The 21,743-nt window shown below is 48.3% G+C and overlaps 1 protein-coding gene across 1 annotated transcript in view; it reads right to left on the bottom strand.

The window, feature by feature from the left end:
• RHEB (Ras homolog, mTORC1 binding) overlaps positions 1-21,743 on the bottom strand; it is a 306,526-nt gene that overhangs the window by 176,930 nt on the left and 107,853 nt on the right. Inside the window, exon 3 of the mRNA XM_069647778.1 lies at positions 20,487-20,554. Within this exon, the coding sequence (XP_069503879.1) occupies positions 20,487-20,554 (68 nt within the window). The remainder of the gene's footprint in view (positions 1-20,486; positions 20,555-21,743) is intronic.

Below are 21,743 nucleotides of genomic sequence, written 5' to 3'. Positions count from 1 at the left end.
CAGAATCAGAGAGCTGACCCAGATCACTGAAGTGCCGAGACCAGAACCGGAGTCCAGTCCAAAACCTGACCAGATCCGTGGCGAGGCCTATTTCAAATTTATATTGCGAGTACCTAGCAGAACTGTGCAGAACCAATCTCTTAGTTAAAATAATCTAATCCAAACTATTTTAACCTAAGTAGAACAGCCTCCTAGAAATCGTGTCATCTGTCATTTGTAAAGCTGCACAACTGTCACCTGTCAATTCTGAAGTTGCAAGCTGTCACCTGTCATTTTGAGTTTACTTTAAATCCGAAAAACTACCTTCATTTAATCGTCCATATCTCTGGAACCGTCTGGGCTAAGAACGAGATTTAACTTTCCTCTGAAAGCTTAGAACCGACTTGCTTTTGCCGCGATTTGGCCTGATTTCTTCACCTGTAAAAAGATAGCAGCTTTTTGCTTTCTTTTGCTAAACATTTGTTTGCCTCTTAATAACCATCCCTGAATCATTGCTAAAGTGAGGCCGAGCTCATCCCAAGTATCTCTCACTCACCCTGAACCTCCTAAAGGGAATTAAAAGCATTTTCAGTATATTTCTCACTTCATTGCCACCACATTCGAAGCACTTGGGCCTGTGTTTTAAAACTCATACCTGTTTTCTCTTAGCTTGCTGGGGTGGGAATTGAATTTCGTATTGTATTTGATTGCATTCCTGAGAACTGTGTGTGTTACTTCCATCTCCTTCCATTTCTTACATTGCATAGGGGAGGGGGTGAATTGCCAGAGAAAAAGTGATTATCCTATCTTTTGCTAAAATCATATCAAGTATTTCTGTACTGCATTTTATTCCTCATTGCTTTTCCCTTGAAATCATATAAGTATTTTTGCTACTTTATCCATCCTACACCAACTCCTCATTGATTATAAAGAAGTGTGCTAGTGTCAGATTACCCATTGTTGATTAACATCATATTTTTAAGGGCGATATTGATTATTAATTTATTATCAAAGTGTGGTATCTATATTTTGTTCTATTTCTCAAATAAACCTTTTAAACTTGCAAAACAGAACTACTTCTTGGCTCAGTGGGGTCAGGGGGATTCTAAGAGAGAGGTGTGATATAGGGGTAGTCATCCAGAACTCATGAACTGGACATAAAGATATATCAATAAGGGTTTCCATTCAGTATCCCAGACTAGGCATTGACTTAGCTGTAGTGTTGAATTGAATCCTCTTACAAACCAGTTTGTCCTTATGTATAGTAAAGAAAGTATCTTGTACTGACAGAGCTTGTATTTCACTGACCCTTCTTATAGAAGTAATGGCTATTAAGAAGGCCGTTTTGTAAGTCAGGCGTTTCAGCCCATGCACCAGTCTAGTCTCAAAGGGAGGTCCCATGAGCTTAGCAAGTACCACATTAAGGTCTTAATCTGGTGGTGGGTTAGAAATTGGGATGGTGGAGTCTCTTTAGCCCTTCCATAAATGCTTTAACAACTGGCACCTTCCACCATGACAGCTTGTTATGCGAAGTGGTGTAGGCTGATAAAGCTGCCAGGAGTACTTTTAGTGAGTTAAACACCAACCCTGCATCTAATAGGTGGAGCATATAGGTGACCACATTAGAAGGGGTACAATCAACAGGGTTGATTTGCTTATTCTGGCACCAAATAACAAATTGTTTCCATTTACCATAGTAGCAGTGCCTAGTGTTCGGTTTTCTTGACTCCTTCAAGATACCCATACATCTCGAGGTAAACTGAAATGTCTGAACTTTATGACTTCAGGAGCCATGCTGCCAAGTTCGAGTTGGGTTGAGGATGCACCGTTAGCCCATCGTGCTGGGAGAGTAGGTTGCACCGGCACAGGAGTTTGATGGGATCGCACACTGCTAGTTTGCGAAGGTGTGGATACCATGGTTGTCTCGCCCACATGGGAGCAACCAGGATTAGCGTCAATCGGTTCCCTGTGGATCTTGTTCACCACTTTCCTCATCAGAGGGGTTGGAAAGCGTGGGCAAATATCCCGGACCAATTCATCCAGAGGGCGTTCCTCTTGGAGCCTGGCTGTGGGAACCTGGATGCCAAGTCTGGGCATTGCCCGTTTTCGCTTGTGGTGAATAGGTCTATAGTAGGGAAACCCCACAGAGAAGAGGTCTCCTACAACCTCTTCGTGTAGACGCCACTCGTGTTCCTCTGGGAGGGGATCTCTGCTCAGAGCGTCTGCTAACGAGTCGAGTTCCCCTGGAACATGTTGGGATGACAGGTAAATCATCCGTTTGAGTACCCATTTCTACATTTTCTGGGCAAGCTTGGACAGATTGGGAGAACGAGTGCCCCCTTGTTTAAGTAAAACATCGCAGTTGTGCTGTGTTAGGATCTGCACTGACTGGTTGGATAGGAGGGGCTTGAATGCCTGAAGCGCTCTGAAGACTGCTAGAAGTTCCAGCAGATTGATGTGGTTCTGAGCCAGTGTGTGAGACCAGAGACCCTGAGATGTACGTTTAAGGTAGTGAGCTCCCCACCCTGCCATGGAGGCATCTTGTGACAACGGCCTGTATCTCTGGATCGTAGAAGGTTTCCCCTTCGTAAGATTCTCTTGTCCACCAGTGAAGACTCTGTACTAGTGTTGGCGTAACGACCACTAGATCATCCCACTGACCACTTGCCTGAGACCACTGTTTCGCCAACATTCCTGCATGGTTCGCAGGCGCGCATGGGGAACCAGGTAAAAGCAAGATGCCATCATGCCTAGCAAACACAGCTTTGCTCCCTGTTATCTGGCGACCCGCCTAGTATTGAGGAATTTGCAGTAACAAATTTCGAATTCTTTCCTCTGATGGAAAGACTAACCCCTCTTTGGCATTTAAGACAGCTCCTAAGAACTGTTTTGAGGGGCTGGGCACCAGGCTTGACTTTTTCTCATTGATTTCAAAGCCCAATTGGAAAAAGGAGGTCGATAGTTCTTTGGATGTTTACTCTGCAAATTCGGGGGACACCCGTCATGAGCCATTCGTCCATGTAAGGGTACACTGGGATTGCATCCCTGCGTAGGTGCGCTGCCACCACGGCTAGTACCTTGGTGAAACCCCTTGGCACCGAGGCTATTCCAAAGGGAAGCACCTTGAATTGGTAATGCTGGTTGTGTATCTTGAAACACAAGAATCTTCTCTGCGCTGGGAACATTGAAATATGAGAATAGGCATCTTTCATATCCAATGTTGCCATGTAATCCCTTTTTAGTAAAGGGATTACCTCTTGTAGTGTAGTCATGCAGAATTTTTGTGGCTGGACATACTTGTTTGCAGGGCGAAAATCTAATCCTGGGCGCACCGTCAGATTTTTTTTTGGCACAAGGAAGTAAGTTGAATAAATTCCCCTGTTCCCGGGACAACTTCTATGGCGTCCTTTTCTAGCAGAACGGCCATCTCCTCAAGGAGGATTTTCTGATGTTCCAGCGAATGTACTTTGTCGCAAAGGATGGTCGTGGGGGCGCCCTAGCAACTCTATGCAGTATCCTCCAGACACTGTGGACAGCACCCATCTGTCCGAAGTGATCCCCTCCCATGCGTGTGTGTGAAGGTGGAAATGCGCCCCCTACTGGGGATGCATGGGAGGGGACCGGGAGCAGAACGTCACTGCTTGTTGGGTGGTGTACCACCTCTGGCGGGGCTGTCTCTACCCCTAGCGCAACCCCAGTATTGCCCTTTGAGGATTGGGATTGATTGTTACCCCATGAGGTTCCTGATTTTGGTAGTAGTTTGAACCCCTTTGGGAACTTTGGCCCCGAATGCGGCGAAAGGCATGCATTACTTACCGTAAAAGCATTTCTGATGATTGTATCTTTGTATCTGCTTAGATTCACATGCTGTGCATAGTCCGACATCCAGTGGTCACTGCGGAGTATTGCATTTTGTTTTTCGTAGTCGAAAAGGGGACGTCGACATAGGCGTGTCTGTAATACTATCCCTATAGTGACGTGCAGTGTACCCAACATCGCTCACGCGTCGAGGTTCCTGTGTCTGTATTTTTTCCTCGCCCTGAGGGACCTTCTTAGGCGTGAGCAAGTACATAAAAGAGAGAGAAAGTAATAAGACGTCCATGTTCCTTCCATTCGAGCGGGGAAGAAGGGTGGGTGCATGTGAATCTAAGCAGATACAATCATCAGAAATGCTTTTACGGTAAGTAATGCATGTCTTCTGATGTTTGTTAATCTGCTTAGAGTCACATGCTGTGCATAGAATAGCGAGCAGTACCCAAAGTTGGAGGTGGGTTGTGAGAAGGAACAGTAGAGAAAAGAGGTCTTAATACTGCTTGTCCCACCTGGGAATCAGATCTAGAATGGGCATCTAGACAGTAGTGTTTTGTAAAGGTGTGTACAGAACTCCAGGTTGCCGCTTTGCAAATGGACTCCAGAGGGACATTTGCAATAAATGCTATGGAAGCCCCAGTGCCTTGAGTAGAATGTGCTCTTGGCTTGAAGGGTAGTTCTCCCTTAGCAAGAGTGAAACAGAGTGATGCATTGGACAATCCATCTAGATATAGTGGACTTTGAAACTGCATCTCCTTCTCTTCCTGCCGCCACCGAGACAAAGAACGGATTAGTCTTTCTCAGTGGTCTAGTTCTTTCCATATAAAACATGACCGCTCTGCGCACATCAAGTGTGTGCAGGCTTTTTTCTCCCAAGTTTGATGGGTTTTGAAAGAACGCTGGTAGTTCTATAGACTGGTTGACAAGGAATTTAGAAATGAATTTTGGTGCAACCCTAGGATGTGTGCATAGAACCACCTTACCCTTGTGAACTGTTACAAAAGGGTCTAGTATAGAGAGCGATTGTAGTTCACTTACTCTCCTAATGGAGGTGATAACTATTAAGAAAGCGGTTTTAAGAGTGAGCTTCTTAAGTGTTGTTTTGTGCATGGGTTCGAAGGCGGAGCCCATGAGCCTTGTTAGGACAAGTTTAGGTCCCATCCGGGAGCTGGGTTAGATATAGGAGGGTGGATCCTCTTTACTCCCTCCATGAAGGCTTTAATAACTGGACCTTTCCACCATGAGATCTTATGTTGAGACATGGTGTATGCGGAAAGTGCAGCTAGATGAACTTTAATAGAATTAAAGACTAACCCAGAGTCTAATAAGCGAGTCAGGTAAAGCACAATCTGTGTGGGCGAGCAGTCAACGGGGTTGATGCTCTTTCCTCTACAACAGATGACGAACCGTTTCCACTTGCTGGAGTACCAGTAACGAGTGTTTGGTTTCCTTGCTTCTTTAAGGATGTCCATGCATCTTTGAGGGAGCTGCAAATGTCCAAATTCTATGACCTCAGGAGCCAGGCTGCTAAGTTCAGGGTCTGTGGGCATGGGTGCAGCGTTTTGCCCCTGTCCTGTGACCGCATGTTGTACGAGCAGGGTAGTTTCACCGGTGGAGACAATGACATTTCCATTGTGAGCGAACCAGGGTTGTCGGGGCCACTAGTATCATGGTAACTGGTTCCTGGTGCATCTTGTGCACTACCTTGTTGAGAAGGGTGGTCGGGGGGTGAGTCCATGTTATCCAGAGACCGTTCCCCTTGGAGCGGTTCTGGGGGTACCTGGAGGCGTAATCTAGGCATTGGGTGTTCTCCAGAGTTGCAAACAGATCTATTTCTGGGAAGCCCCATTGCGTGAAAACGTCAGTGACTATGTCTTCTTGTAATCGCCATTCGTACTCTGTGGGGAGAGGGAAGTCTCTGCTTAGTTCGTCTGCTAGCAGATTGAGTTCCCCTGTTACGTGTTGTGACAACAGGAACATGTGTTTGAGAGCCCACTTCAAGCTGTCCCAAAACATCTGGGACAGTCCTGGAGAGCGAGTGCCCCCTTGCTTGTTCAGGTAGTACATGGCTGTGGTGCTGTCTGTGAGGATCAGTACTGTCTTCCCCAGCAGTTGAGCCTGGAAAGCTTTCAGTGCTTTGAAGACCGCTAGTACTTCCAGCAAATTTTTTGTGTTTGGATGCTACACTCGGGAGTCCAAACTCTCTGTGCAGTCTGATGGGATAGGTGAGCCCCCCATCCTGTAAGGGATGAGTCTGTGGTTAGAGTGGCGAATGGTTTCCCTATTATGAGGTTTTCCTTCGACCACCACCGCAGCGAGAGAACCAATGCCTGCAAGACCACCACTGGATCGTTCCATTGTCCGCTGGCCTGACACCACTGGCTGTTGAGCCACTCTTGCATTGGACGCAGTCGCACGTGAGGTACTATATATATACATACATACATACATACATACATATATATACACACACACATGACGCCATCATTCCTAGCAAACGCATTGCTTTGCGTACCATCACCTCTCGACCGGCTACATATTGAGGGATCTGAAACGGCACATTTTGGACCCTCTCGTTGGAGGGGAAGATGAGGCCGTCCTATGTTCGAATTAGATCCCCTAGGAATTGCTTGACCTGGCTGGGGTCTCGGCTGGACTTCTTCTCGTTGATGGAGAAGCCCAGTTGGAACAAAAGGTCTACAGTCTTTTGGGTATTCGAGAAGCATGTCTCGTAGGAATCCCCTGTTATGAGCCAATCGTCGAGGTAAGGGTATACTGAGATGGACAATCTGCGCAGGTGGGCCGCTGCGACTGCCAGTACTTACTTTCCTGAATACCCTTGGCGCCGACGCTATGCCGAAGAGTAGCACTTTCAACTGGTAGTGTTTGCCCTCTATCATGAACCTGAGGTATTTTCTGTGCACTGGCAACGTTAAAGTATGAAAGTATGCATCTTTCATGTCCAGTGTTGTCATGTAATCGCCCTGTGACAGCAGGGGGATTACTTCCTGTAAGGTCAACATGCGAAATTTTTGAGGTTTGACAAATTCTTTCGCTGGGCGCAGATCTAGTACAGGGCATATGGTCAAGTCCTTTTTGGGTACAAGGAAGTACACTGAATAAATACCCACCGTTACTCGTGATAGAGGCACAACCTCTATTGCTCCTTTTTCTATTAGCAGTTGGACTTCTTGAAGAAGGATGTCGAGGGGCTCTGGTGATAGGCGTCTTCCCCTTGGGGGTCTGTACATAGGGGACCGACTGAATTCTATGCAGTAACTGTGGGCTATAGTTGACAATACCCAGCCGTCTGTTATACCCTCCCATGCGGGTAGAAAAGATGTTAGCCGGCCCCTGACCGGCTAGGCATGGGACGGAAACCAAAACCTTCGGGTCATTTGGTATTGGTAGCCGGGGGGCCTCTAGGAGTGGGGGCCCGACCTCTTCCCTTGCCATGATGTTGTCCTCTCTGAGCGTATTGGCCGCTGGTTCCTTGAGTAGAGGAACAGTTCCCTGCTGAGGAGTATGATTATTGTTGTTGCGGTCGTTGGCCTCGCAAAAAAGCGTCTGTTGCGGTAACCTCGCTTATTGGGAGACCTTGAGATCTAGTCTAGAGTCTTTAGGGTATCAAAATCCTTCTTAGTAGTCTCTAGCGCGTCATCCACCGCTTTACCAAACGGATTGGAATCCTCAATTGGTTTATTGATGAGCGACAACTGGGTCTCTGGTTTAAAACCAGAGTTCCGGAGCCAGACATGACGCTTGAGAAGTATCCCCTGAACTAAAGACCGGCCAGAAGTCTCCGCAGCATCCAGTGTGTTTTTGATGATGCTTTGGTTAACCAGGGTACCTTCCGTTACAGTGGCTAACAAGCGAGTTCGTAGGGTCTCAGGGACTTAGAGGTCTTGGCGTAACTTTCCCCATTGGGCATCAGCATAGCTTGCCATTAGGGTATTGTTATTGGCAATTCTGGTGGAAAAAGCTGCCGAGGCTGTAATCCTCTTCCCCAGGGCGTAAAGCTTCTTTCCTTCTTTGTCTGGGGGTGCTTCACTAGTAGCGGAACCCCTGCCCTTTTCCTTGTGGTGGTTACTACCAAGGAATCGGGTATTGAGTGATCCTTAATGTATAATGGGTCAGAGGGTGAGGGACTAAACAGCTTCTCAATTTTAGGGTTGACCCCTCTAACCAACGCAGGTGTTGATAACGATGGAATAAGTCTCTTGACGGAGGCGAGAAGGGGAATGGCCTGGCTAGTAGGTGGTTTCTCCTTGATTTTTTCTACAAAATCTATTTCAGGAGTAATTTCCCCTCCATCAATCTCAAAATGTGCTGCTGCTTTCCGTAGTAGCGCATTGAAAGTAGGTTGGTCATCTATAGGCGACGGGTTTCTGACTGGTGTGGTCTGAGGAGAGGACAGGTCCAGAACGTCAGGGTCTGTCGACGCTCCTGGGGACTGCCAAGGCTGTGAGCCACCTCCATCTGGGTCTTCATCGAAGCCCCCACCACCCATGTCTGGGTTTTCCTCAAAACCTTCTTCTAGGTTTTGTTGAACTTCAACATTTAGGAACTCCTCATCCTCTTGGAAGTGAGTCTTCTTCAGTGAGGTCATATGTATTAACCCCCTCTTGAAGTAGGTTACATAGTCTTGGGTATTTAGCCGTGGGGTCTTCAAGAAGTACCTCTCTTGATCTTTTGGGCGTTACATGTGCAGGGGTGGACATGAACCTATCCAGCTTATCCATACATGATTGGAATCTTTCTAAAGTCCATTGGGGTAGCCCAGAACGGTCTGGAGGCGTAAAGGGAAGCTCTTCCGCCTGTAGTCGTCTAGCACTTTCATGCAACGTCAAGGATAAACTCCCCTCGCCTTCTGAGAAGCCTTCTCGTGGGCTAGGTCTTTCCTTCGACGTAGGAGGAGGCTCCTGCCTGCCTTCCGATTGTCTCAGCGTCTCCCTGGCTTTGTGAGCGGGGCTCGGCGAATCCTTTGCCGCCCGTCTGAGCATCAGTGGACACTATTCGAGCCAAGCTCTCGATGACTAAACTGTCCGTCGAGGGTTAATCTGGCATAGTGTTGGGAGGTGCCAAGGCCTTGTCGCCGACGGGCGCCCTCTTACGAGCTGCGTCGTTGGTCGTTTTGGTGGTAGCGCCCTCATCTGTGCACAGCCCAGTCGCAGGTCGCAGTTGTGGGGAGGGCTTACGACCCTTATGGTTGGCGGAGGCCGCCGGCAGGCCCGGCGTCTCCGTTGGCGCTAGGGCTTTCTTTGACGAAGAACTGCCATGGGTTGTATGTTTATCTTTATGTTTGTGTGCGTCAGTGTCGCTGGGATGTACAGCCCCATAAGTAGGGCGTAAGCCGAACTTCTCAGGGCCGGAGACAGACGCGGAGGAGCGGGAGCGCTCCCTAGAGAGGTCTACAACCTCCGATACGGAGGTAGTGTTATCACTGTCCTCGTCACATTCGGCGGCGGCGGGTGAGGAATCGGCTCTAGACATAGCGTAGGCTGCCCACCTCTTGACCCTGCAGTCCTTTAAAGTCTTTGGGCGAAGATGTTTCAGGCCGCAGAGCCGTCCTCTTTGCGGTCGAGGGGTAAGCAACGGTTACACCGCTTATGCTTATCCTTCCACGTGAATTTGCCCTTACAGGGCGGGCAAAATCTAAAATGAGTCCTCTCCATAGCTGAGGATACAGTTAAAAGTGATCACGACCCCGAGGGAAAGGGGGTGAAAGAGAAAGGTATTCTTGGAAAGAAACAGAAGTGTCCCACAACCCCCACTCTCTCTACTGTATAGGCCGGGCCACGTGTTCGGCAGCGCCGAAGGATCGCCTCCGTCGAAATCACCGCAGTCGAAGGTCTTATTCGGCGGTGAACAGCTTAGCCGACGAAGGAGAGATTTAACGTCATTTTTAAAAAAAACGACCAAGGGCCAAATAAATGGTATTAGCAATTTTCCAACGATTAGTGCAACCAGATTCTGAGCGGAAAAAACAATCCGAGGGACCTTGACGCGTGAGGGATGTTGGGTACACTGCACATCACTATAGGGTTAGTATTACAGACATGCCTATGTTAACGTCCTTTTCGACTACGAAAAACAAAATGCAATACTCTGCAGTGACCACTGGATGTTGGACTATGCACAGCATGCAATTCTAAGCAGATTAACAAACATCAGAAATTGTAGTTACCCCTCTGTCCCGAGGGTTTATTGTTGAGTTGGCCAAGAGATTTTAGGGTCTCTTACTCATCCTTTGCCGTCTTTAAAGCTTCCTCCACCGCCTTGCCAAAAAGTACATTCGGCTCTACTGGCATATCTATCAGGGTTGCTTGGGTCTCAGGCTTGAACCTGGACTGCCTTAGCGACGCTTTATGACAGTGCCCTCGGCAATTAACCTCCCAGCATAGTCTGCTGCATCAAAGTTTGTTTTCAGTATGCAACCTGATGCAGATCTCCCATCTGCTGCCAGCCAAGCCAACTGGCTCTTTAAGGGTTCGGGTGCGGAGGACACCAAAGCGGACACTTCTTTCCACCGATGGCAATTGTAGCTTGCCAAAAGGGTGGCATTATTGGCAATTCAAGCCGGATATGCCGAAGTGGAGGCAACCTTTCTTCCCAGAGCAAATGTACGTTTACTCTCCTTATCAGGAGGTGCGTCCGAGGAAGCAAGCGGTGTACACCTGCCCTCTTTCTGGTGATTGTTACGACCACAGAGTCAAGCTTTAATTGGCCCCTAATGTACAGGGGATCGGAGGGTGCAGCCCGGAACAGTTATCAACTTGTGGATTAACCGCATGGGTGAGATTTGGGGTCTGCAGCGAGGGATCAATTCTACGCTGGATGGATTTCAATAGAGGAATAGCCTGAGTAATGGCTTTCTTCAGCGAAATCCCTGTCATCCTGAACATGAGTGTCTCTACGAAATTGGGCAGCTGCCTTAGCCAGTACCTCATTGAGGAGGGGTTGGTTGTCTACAGGAGAGTCATGCACCAGGGAATCAATGTTGTAATCCTCGTAATCCTCCTCCTCCTCCTCATAATAATAAGGGTCCCCCGCCTGGTCATCAAACTGAGGTTCTATTTCCTCACAATATGAATCTGGGTGGTAAGGTTCCACCACAAAAGGGTCTGTGAACAAGCCCTGAAACGGGGCGTCAGAGCGGAGTTTCTTAGCAGGGGGCTGAGAGGACTCAGGTGTTGCCTTGGACCCAGAAGGGGCAGAGGTAGGAGGGGTTTTGGAGTAACTACTAAAGTAGTTAGGGTCTTAATCATAAAAGTTAGCCAAGAATGTCATTCTTTTCATGACCCTATCAATGTCTGCAGAGCTCTACTCTTTGGAGCTTGGAATAATCCCAGGATATAGTTCCTCATCAGTGCGAGGAACAACTCTTGTTTTAGAGGTAGGATCTGAACCCTTAGCTTTGTCTGCCTCCTTTGGGGGCTTCTGTTTCTCTTGATGAACATGGGGACCTAAAGAAGTTTTCTTGTGTTGTTTATCCGCTCCCCCATGGCTAGAGGAGTGTTTTCATGATTTTTTTTTTATGGGTTTCTGAAGGTTGAGACATTGCGTTGAGTTTCGGAGGCGGGGTGGGAAGAGGGACGTGTAGTTTCGGGAGTGCGGTCAGACGTGACACGTCTAGCCTCTTCAGAGTGCTGAGAGATATAATATTCCGACGATCGGGCATCGGGGACTGTTGATCGGGCGACACCCTTATCAACCGAAGACTGTTGGTTTTGGTCATGAGGCAAGCGCGAGCAGGAACGCCCAGAGGATAAGGATACATTTGACTGCTCTCGTGGTGTCGATCGCCAAACGCGCGTGTCGAGTCACGGCCGGGGATGGTGTGTTTAGTGGTGGTATAATGTGACGCGCTTTTGCCACTGGGTGTTGTCCCCACAACATGGCCGCCGGCCAGTCCTTCGGGGGGGGGATGCACGCGGGTGTCTGAAGTCACCCCTTTGCCCTTGCCGTCCGATTTAGCGGCGTTGCTGCAATCGCTGAATGTCCCCTCTACTTCCATGGCCTCTAGTTGCCTGGTGTAGTGGGCCCAGCATTTAGTCAAGCGGTCTTTAACGGTTTTCGGCTTTAAGAGCTTGCAAGCTCGGCAGGTAGCCTCGGGATGGTCGCGTTGGGGACACAGATTGCACGTATTGTGCCCATCTACCCAGGGGGACTTCCCGTTACACTTAGGGCAGAATTTGAGTGAAGCACCCTCCATATGTACCCAAATGGCAGCGGGCACTAATACGTAAGAAAGGTGGAAAAGAGCCTATATAAACCACCCACCACCCCCCCACTCTCCCTACTGTATAGGGCAGAGGCCAGAGGCCTTCCAAGGCCCGGAGTCCATTGTGGCAATTCTCGACAGCTGATTTCCCCGATCTTCACCGGCGTTGATCTTCGGCGTGCGGTGAAAAACAAAGGGGGAGTATTAACTGCAATTGAGAACTATAAATTGTTTAGTGCCAAGGAACTCTGCAACATGCGTCCGACAAGTATGGCAAAAAAAAAAAAACGAGGGACCTACACGCGTGAAGCATAATGGGTACAGGGGACATCACAATAGGGACAGTATTACTGGCACACCCTATTTCGACACCCATTTTCAAGTTTCGAAAAACTAATACTCAGCAGCTTCCACTAGATGTCGGCCTATGCACAGCATGTGATCTAAGCAGATTCCACAAGATAGATATAGCACGCGCAGCGCCCGTTGGCATCAGTTCTGTTTATTTGTGTCATTCTCAAGTAGCATTGGACCATCCAAGACTTCAGGAACTAGTTGTACTATCAGGGCTTGCATCACAAGTACTGCACATTCCACAGGTTAATGTGTGGGCTAGGGGGTCTTCAATGTGGGTTCCATCAGACCTTAACTCTGATTTTCATAATATTGGTCAATTTTCAATGCCCTGCTTTGTATTTGGGTTCATATAGGGCAAATCTATCTAGGAAGCAAAAGAGCACTGCACGAGTAATTTGAAGTGAACAGTCCAGTGAAAGGGGAGGTTACAAATTACAGTACATCCTGGATATTCTATAGAATAGGGGTAGTTTATACACCTAGCAATAGCATGTCCTAAGTGACCACAATACAATCTTTCAAGAGCAAGATCTTGTGTTCCTTCCTGAACTGTAGGAATGTTGAAGCAGTCCACAGCGTAACCGGGATGGTGTCCTAGTCTATTTGGGCATAGCAAGGGAAGACCAGTTTCCTGATTCACTTTGCACGCCAGTTTAGTCACAAACCTCTGAATGGTCTATCTACTAGAGCAGTGTGTCCCACCAGAGTCTGCAAGTTTTACAGCTCAGTAAACTGGTGCCAGCAATAGTTGCTTTATATGTGATAGACAGTTTTGAAAAGCAACCTGGATGGTTACAAGTGTATTTCCCTTAGGATGAAGGCAATGTTCTATTTTCTTAGTATCTGCGCTGAGGCATGCAGCAGTGTGTTGAACAGCCCTAATGACGGCCAAGTGTGTAGACACAAAGCTTTTGAAGAGGGATTTGGCGATATGTTGTCGGAGAGATTGTCATCAATGTAACTAAATGATTTGGCACATGGTACAAAATGAAGGTGTGGATCCATCAAGTTGCACGTCGGTCATCCCTGGATGGCCTCCTGTTTATATGGATGGCTTATTAAGAGGAATTCTGTTTGAGTGTCATTGGGTTTCAGGCAGGTGCTGGGTCGTCCAAGCTTGGATGGTAGAGAGGCATTTCCTGAAGCCTGAAATATCTAAAGGACAATTTACTTTGAGATTTAACAGAAGACTGTAGGTGTATAGGTGAAGTGCGATATTGGAGTCGCTGAGAAGCAACCAGAGTGGTTCCTTATAGAGACAGAAGACTACTGGGAAATGGCACAGGTGGCAGGTTGATGGTAGGATCAGAAGTTAGCCAACTGATATGATATGATATATGGCATTTGTAACGCGCCTATACACAGGTGTTTCAAGGCGCGACGAGGCAGGGAGGGGAGGAAACAAGGGGAAACAGACAACGATCCTACTAGGCCAGGTGTCATTCAGATCGCACAAGTGCAAGGGTGGGGGAGGGGGGAAAAGGCAAGGGGAGGGGGGGGGAGTGCAGTACAAGGTAAGTGGCGTAAAGTAATAAATAAATAGGGCAAACTGGTGGCAAGTGCAAGGTAAGTGCAGAACAAGTGCTGGAAAAGGGGGGGGGGCTGTAGGGATACAGAGACAGTCCCGCAGTGCAGAGGGGTTCCAGGGCATCAGTGCAAGTGGAGAGTGGCTGGGCCCAGGACCGAGGCCGTTAAGAGTGGTCCAGTTGCAGAATCAGTGCAGTTTCAGTGAGGAATATTAGCTGTTCAGCAGGGGAGAGGGAGAGAGAAAGCAGAGACAAAGAGGAAGGTTTTGAGGTGCTTCCGGAACCGGAGATGGTTCTCCTCAAGTTTCAGGGAGGCAGGAAGGCTGTTCCAGAGGGAGGCCCCTGCCGCGGAGAGAGATCTACCCCCAGCTCATTGCTTCGAGAAGCGGCTGACCATGAGGGAGTTGGAGGCGGATGAGCGAAGGGCTCGGGAAGGAAGATATTTGGAAGAGAGAGTTGAAGGTATTTAGGACCAAGGCCCCAGAAGGCCTTGTGGACAATGCAGAGGGTTTTGAACTTTATCCTCGCAGCCACTGGGAGCCAGTGTAGAGATTTCAGTCCTGGAGAGATACGGTCCCTGGGCTTGAGGCCAAGGACAAGTCTCGCAGTTCTGTTCTGAATGAGTTGCAGAGGGCAGAGAGTGGAGGCAGGCAGATTAAGGTAGAGGCTGTTACAGTAATCCAGCTTCGAGAGAACCAGGGCTTGGGAGACAGTGAGCTTCTGGGGGAAGGAGAGGAAGGGAAGAATACCTCTGAGGAGGTGCAGCTGGTAGTGTGACTTCTTAGCGACGTCAGAAATATGAGGAGAGAAGGAGAGTGTGGAGTCGAAGATGACCCCAAGGTTATTTGCATTGCAGGTAGGAGCAGGGAGGGGGCCAAGGGAGGCAGGCCAGAGAGCTGCAGGGAAGGAGGGAGTGGGTGTACCGATGAGTAGGATCTCAGTCTTACTGGCATTAAGGCAGAGGTCATTTGCGGCACACCATTCCTGGATAGCAGACAGACAGTCAGAGATGAGGGAAGGAGAGGGGGAGGCTGAGGGTAGCCTGAAAATGAGCTGGGTATCGTCCGCATAGCACTGGAAATTAGGGCAGAGAGCGGCGATGCGGTGGGCAAGGAGTGCCAGATACTGGTTGAACAGCCAGGGAGAGAGATTAGATCCCTGGGGGACACCACAGGTGGAGAAAAAGATGTCGGAGAGGAAAGACCCCAGTTGGACCTGGGAGGGCTGATTTGAAAGGAAAGAGGTCAGCCACGCCAGAGCCTGACCAGTGATACCCAGGTTTTCACGGAGACGGTTGAGCAGGATGGCATGGTTGACAGTGTCAAAGGCAGAGGAGAGATCGAGCAGAATGAGAACACACGGAGTGTTGGAATCGAGGTTCAAGAGCAGGTCTTCACGGATGTTCAGGAGAGCAGTTTCCGTGCTTCTGGCAGCTCTGAAACCAGATTGATGGTCATGAAGACTACCAACAGATTCAGCATGGAGGTTAAGCTGGGAGATGGCCAGTTTCTCCAGGAGCTTGCCCAGGAAGGGAGTGATGGAGATAGGGCGATAGTTAGCCGGGCAGGAGGGGTCGGAAGAGGGTTTCTTGAGAAGAGGGTGCACAAGGGAGTGCTTGAGGGGGGAAGGGAAGACTCCGGAGGCGAAGGAGTGGTTGCAAAAGTCAGCCAGGGCAGGAGCCAGGGAGTCGATGTGGTCCTTGATAGTTGGAGGAACAGGGGTGAACCTGTTTAGACGAGACTTTCATAGATCGGACTTGTCTGGAAACCTCGTCAACAGAGAAAAGTGGAAAGGCAGAGAAAGAGGGAGGAGGGGTGACTGCAGAAGGGCCAGAGGAAGAGCCGGGAAGGGAGGGAGGGAGGTGAAAGGAGGAAAGCGAGGACAGGATGTCCTGAGTTTTAGAGATGAAGTGAGAGGCCAATGCAGTGCAGAGGGCCTGGGAGGGGACAGGAGAGGTAGAGACTGCAACAGGGTTGGCCAGCTCCTTGCAGATTTTAAAGAGTTCGGCGGAGTTGTTAGATGCCGCAGAGATACGGGCTTGGATAAGGGCTCTCTTCTTGGTGAGAACGGAGAGCCGATACTGCCTTTGGAGCAGGCGGCAGGCCAGTTTGTCAGAGGATGAACATGAAGCACGCCATTTCCTCTCTGCAACCCTGCACTTGCGTTTTAGGGTGGCGAGATCGGAGTCATACCAGGCGTTACATTTGGCTTTGGGCTTCAGGCGGATTCTCATGACGGGGGCAAGGATATCAAGAGTAGCAGATATAGCAGAGTGGAGCATGGAGAGGGCTGTGTCAGGGTGGGAGTCAGCCGAAGGGGCGGGGGGGGGGGGGCGAGAAGGTAGCAGCGAAAGCCTCAACTGACACACGCTTCATGGGTCGGATGACCGAGAAGGTGGGTGGCAGTGAAGAGGGTGGCTTTGCCTGTGGGGTAGGGAGGTGGGAGGATAGGAGAAAGTGATCACTCCAGGAGAGAGGAGTGGAGAGAGAGACGGAGAGGGGAAGGTCAGAAGAGATCAGAGCATCAAGAGTGTGCCCAGCAGAGTAGGCCCAGACGGGAGAATAGAGAGAGAGAGAGTCGCAGAGGTCACGAAAGAGAGCAGTGGGGGGACTGGAGGCATCAAGGTGGATGTTGAAGTCGCCAAGAAAGAGGAGTTGAGTGGTTGAGGACAGGAGTGAGGAGGAGAGGTCAGCCCACTCAGAGAGGAAGGAGGAAATTTGACCAGGTGGCCGATAAATAGTAGCCACGGTAAGGGAATGGTTAGGAGAGAGAGAGAGTCGGCAGACAAGACATTCAAAAGAGGAGTAGGTCTGCGTAGGAGTGACAGTGGCAGGAATCCACTCAGGGAAGATAAGGGCAACACCACCCCCTGCACGGTTAGGCCTGGGCATGGAGAGGATCTTGTAACCGTCAGGAAGGAGTGTGTCAAAGCTGGTGGCAGAGCTGGCTGTGAACCATGTCTCAGTGAGACAGAGGACGTCGAGGTCCAGTTCCTCACGAAGGTGACAGATATCAGAGGAGTGTTTTATGGCAGAGCGAGAATTTAGAGTGGCAATGTGGAGAAGGTTGCCCTCTTTGAAGAGCTTCCGGGGAGGGGTACAGATCAGAGGTACGCCCTGCGGAGGTGTTGAAGAAGGAGGTGAAGAAGGAGCATGAGAGGGGGCAGGGAGGGTAGAGGCAAGGTAGCCAAGGATAGAGGAGGGGGGACAGCAGGAGAGGAGAGGAAGTTGATGAGGTGTGGGAAGCGTCTATCAAAGAGGAGAAGGTTGGCCTGAGGGCCTTGGACCAAGATGGTCCCATTAGCGTAGACATTAATGATGGCCTTAGAGGAGCGGAAGGGGGCCAAGAGGACATCCCAACGGGTGCCACCATAAATGGGAGAGGAGGAGAAAGGAGAGAGCACAGAGACCATATGAAGGGTCCATAGGTCAGGCGAAGGCACGAAAAAGAGGATGTCAGTGAGAGGTTCCTTAGAGCAGGCACTAGTGTAGGTGTCAGCGATAGGGAGGCCTGGGTTGGAGACCAGGATGTCCTTTTTAAACTTTTTCCTACCAGATTTAGTGAGGAGAGCAGGATAGTCAATGGAGAAGCAGTTAGAGAAGATAGGCGAGAGAGAGAGCACCATGGAGTAGGAGGGACGGGGGGGGGGGGGGGAGGGGTGGGGACGAAACGAGAGCACGCAGACAGGAAGTGAGCGGCAAGCACAAGTTACCACAATTAGAGCAAACAAACAGTAGAGCGTATTAGGTGCCGGGCCACCTAAGTTTGAGAATCCTGCGAGGGGAGAAAAACACCCTAGTTAACCTCAACTGTGAGTACAGTGAGGCAAGGCCCCATGCGGATGTAACTAGGAGTAGGAGGGGTGGGCCAGGGAACGGAGAACAGGTGGAACTGGTGCCTGGCGTCCCCTGCGGACACCTGCAGACACACAGGGAGCCGCACTGTAGGAGTCGCCCTTGGCCTGGGGCCCTTAGCCGCGGGGGCTGCCGGGCAGAGGGCTGCCCAGGAGGGGGGAGGTTATAGGCAGAGGGAGAGGAAGGGGGGTGTGGGCGGGCAGGGAGGCGGGGAGGGAGAGGAGGACCAGGAAGTGGGAGGGGGGAGCAGGAGCAGGCCAAACACCGCGCTCAGAGCGGGAAAAGCAAATAATACTGGAATAACTTGGTACCATTCTCAAACATAGGTGGCAAACCATTTGAGGACAGTGCATATAAAACGGAGTTCGTATGAGATTATAAGTGTGGGGAGGCCTATCGTATCACACTGGGCAGAAGTCAAGGGAGTTGCAGGAGGTGCCTGTATTCTCGATTTGAAAAGCATGATCTGTGACCAGGATGGTGCCAGTTTGTGTCTGAATCCAGATTGCTAGTGACACAGCAGGCCATTTTGGTTAACCCAATCATGGATTTGGTTGGCAAGTGTCAATGATTTTACCAATGAAGGGAAACAGTGAACGACCAGTACTTAGCAAGCTAGTCTGGGTCTAGAGTACGGTATTTGAAGAGTGAGTGAATTCATCCTGTTTTGAAGGTGCTGTGAATCAAGCAAAGCATAGACTATTTAAGCTGCAAAATGTGTACTGGCTAGTGATTATTGGATCTTAAGTAAGATATGGAGTGATGTGTTCATGTAAAGTATTGAGGGGCAAGTGATTTTGAGACAGACTAGTAGTTTACAACTTGATATTCTTACACCTGGACTATTTGGGGGAGGTGAGCGCAGATTCCGAGAACGGTTTGATGATGGCTGAGGGAAGCATGTCCTTGTAGGAGGTAGGTTTTACTGCATCATCTTGTGGGTGAGGGGTATAAAGCTTCTCCAAGGTTGTGGTAGGGGCGAGGGCATAGATTTTGATGCAGGAGTAGGTTTTCGGATGTAATCTATTTGGCTAAAACAGAAGTTAAGTGTGTTACATTGTCCTGTGATTGAATTACAAGGTTGGGAACAGTACTTGACTGCGACAAACAGGGCCTTACTGCGGTTAGGGGTTGCCACAGCAAACATGGAGAAATATATGCAGCTTTAGCTTCAATGTTGTGCGCCCAGTGAGTACTGGGTAATGTCAACAAGGACATCCTCATATTGTGTGTGTTGCACCAGTGTTTTTCTTGCGTTCAGTGCAATTGGCAGTCAGTTCTTGTGTAGATTGGATGAGGTGGGAGGGAGGGTATGGGGAACAACTTTTGTGCAAGGTTTAAAGCAGATCTACCAGTTGCTTCATGGTTTGGTTGAAGATTGACATTAAGGCAGAGACATTTGGGTTGCTTGGGCTGGTAATTGTTGAAATATTGTTCTAGTGCTTTCAAGGGAATGTTGTTAAAAGTAGGTTTCCTTACATGTCGGTGAAGTTCAGCACCATGTTTTAGGTTTATGGATACAGCATCCCCTAGCTTAGATTCCTGGTATGTTGAGATCACCAAGGAGGGTTTTTGTTGAATGTGCAATTAACACTGATGTGATGTGAACTATATCATCAAGGAATGCCCCACACTGTGAAGTGGGCAAAAAAATGCAATAGATTCAGGAAATGTCCCATTGCAGAGGTAACAAAATTTGTGAATAGTAGGTCCACAAATCTTAGATGACCACCTAAAGCGTGTGCTTTCTCTGTATGTCATGAGACTGCAATCTTTAGAGAATCAAGTCAGTGTTGTCTGCCACTTTATCACCTCAACTTCTACCCAAATTCATGATATTTGTTAGTCATAAACAACGCTAGTTCAATTTGCCGTTACATCAGCATTTGCAAAGCTAACATAGTTCAGACTGAAAAGTGATTCAATAAGAGTGGTCTTAAGCCAGATTAAGCTCCAATTAGACTAGCAAACAGAATAAATGAAGAGAAGTTTGTAACAAAACAAACTCTCCATCTGCCCAATTATAATTCAATACAAGCAGAACAGCCATGGGGGTGGAGGGAACCGGGGGGGTAGTAATTCATGCATCGGTAGTCCATAGTTAACCTGGTCGTACTCGAAAGAAATAGTCAAACTAAAATCCATATATCATTAAATGGCATTTGGAACGTATGCAGCATGCACATAACAGATTTGAAGCGATATACAATTTTAATATCAATAAGTAAAAACTCAACAAATCTTTAAGTTGTAAACCCAACTATGCAAAACACCTCCACATAATGTACAGAACGCTAACAAAAGCTGAAAGTAAGTTCATAAACTATACATGGAGTGCAATCCAATACATAGATAAAATCCTTAGAAACATGTTCATCTTGTCACAAACAGGACAACCTATGCTAGGGAAGTGGAGGCATTAAAATACGTTGGAAAAGCACTTTGACTGCCTTCATACACCACTTTGATGCAGTGCAAGGGGGATCAGAAAAAGGCACTGGCGAGAGCTGGCAGGGTAAAGGATGTAGAAAGCTAGATGGGGTACAACCACGAGGATAACATCAGTCTGGAAGAGATGCAATTATCAAAAGAAAGATCTTTGCTTGGTCAACTACTTGGTCCTTAAAAGGACATATCACATGCCAAAGTAGAGACAACTGGTCAGAGAGGAGTAATTTAAGATAAAGTCATGGGAGTCACTTTCTGGAATAACATTCTAAACGTAACATTACTTACTTGTCCAGCAGTGTCTACCAACTGAAGATGGTAATCTTGCCCATTCACAGAGATCAATTTAGTGAAGGCTGAAAGATAAAAACGTACAGAATATGATTTTAGTCATAACGCACAAGTATAGCAGTGTTTAGTTTCAAACCAGGACTCATGTGTTTGATGATTTGAACAAGTCAAAACAAACAAGGTAATCACTGAAGAGTATTCCAGTTTCAGAAGTCATTCTTCCTCGACTATTGTCTTACTACACCTTCTATGAGTGACGGACAATCCTGGACTTTCAAGACCAGCATTGCAGTTTGTTTTAATACCACTTTGATAAATTTTTTTTGCATTCTACATGAAAAACTCCTTGCCCTCCTCCATTCCTGGGCAGATCTCTTCTCCACAATCCATGGTACTTTCTTGCCCAGATGAACAGGAATGGAGAATAGGTCACTGTGCTGAAGGTTGCGGTCTGTACATGTTGCACTCCTACAAAGCTTCTCTCTTTCATATTTGCTGATAAAATTAGGACTAAATGAGGACATAGTGCCTGTATGACACTAAAGATTTAACAAGGGAATGCTACTAACAGACCAACAAACATATGCTCTAATCTACTCCTGAGAGGAGCAGTTAAAGGTCCTGCACCGCAACTACGGATACGAATTGGACGATTTCCTCCTCAGAGGACAATTAAAGCTATGGACTGCCACTCCAGCGAAGAGAGCAGTCATCCATAATGCTGTTGAAGGATCTTTGATTAGTCTGACTTGGTCCATCTTGGAATCTGATCAGTTGCTCTGTTGTCACATTTGTTCACTACGCTTGTGAGGTTGATCTGACATTTTGCCAACCTTGGTGTCAAAGGCGGTCTTCTGGCCCGAATGGTGGAATGGGAGCAGAGGGGTGTGAAACAGATTCCGGTGAGCCGATATAGGCTCTGGATAATCAGGTAAACAGCCACAAGCATATGCCAGTGTGACCTTCCTTCATGACCACTCCTCCAGATCAGAGACTCGAGGAACATGTCCCTTGGCAGGGAAACTGATAAGAAGTTCTATTATTTACTTTACTGGTAAAGCACAGCTTGAAGATGCATACGAGCTGAGACAAACTTTATCTTTTCGAATAAACAATAGCTTTAAATACTCTAGTCCTGATCCAGAAGGAAGGAATGCCTAAAACACAGAAGGGAGATGGGGCATAGAAGTACCACCTTGCAGGAGAAGGCCGCAGTGTTGTGCGGCTCAGGTGACTCTGCCCGTTGATGTTCCG

The sequence above is a fragment of the Ambystoma mexicanum genome, chromosome 2q (assembly GCF_040938575.1).
Source record: "Ambystoma mexicanum isolate Mex_15411 chromosome 2q, UKY_AmexF1_1, whole genome shotgun sequence".
Classification (NCBI taxonomy): domain Eukaryota; kingdom Metazoa; phylum Chordata; class Amphibia; order Caudata; family Ambystomatidae; genus Ambystoma; species Ambystoma mexicanum.
The sequence above is the reverse complement of the archived record's forward strand: the minus strand, read 5'-3'. Positions and strand labels throughout refer to the sequence as shown.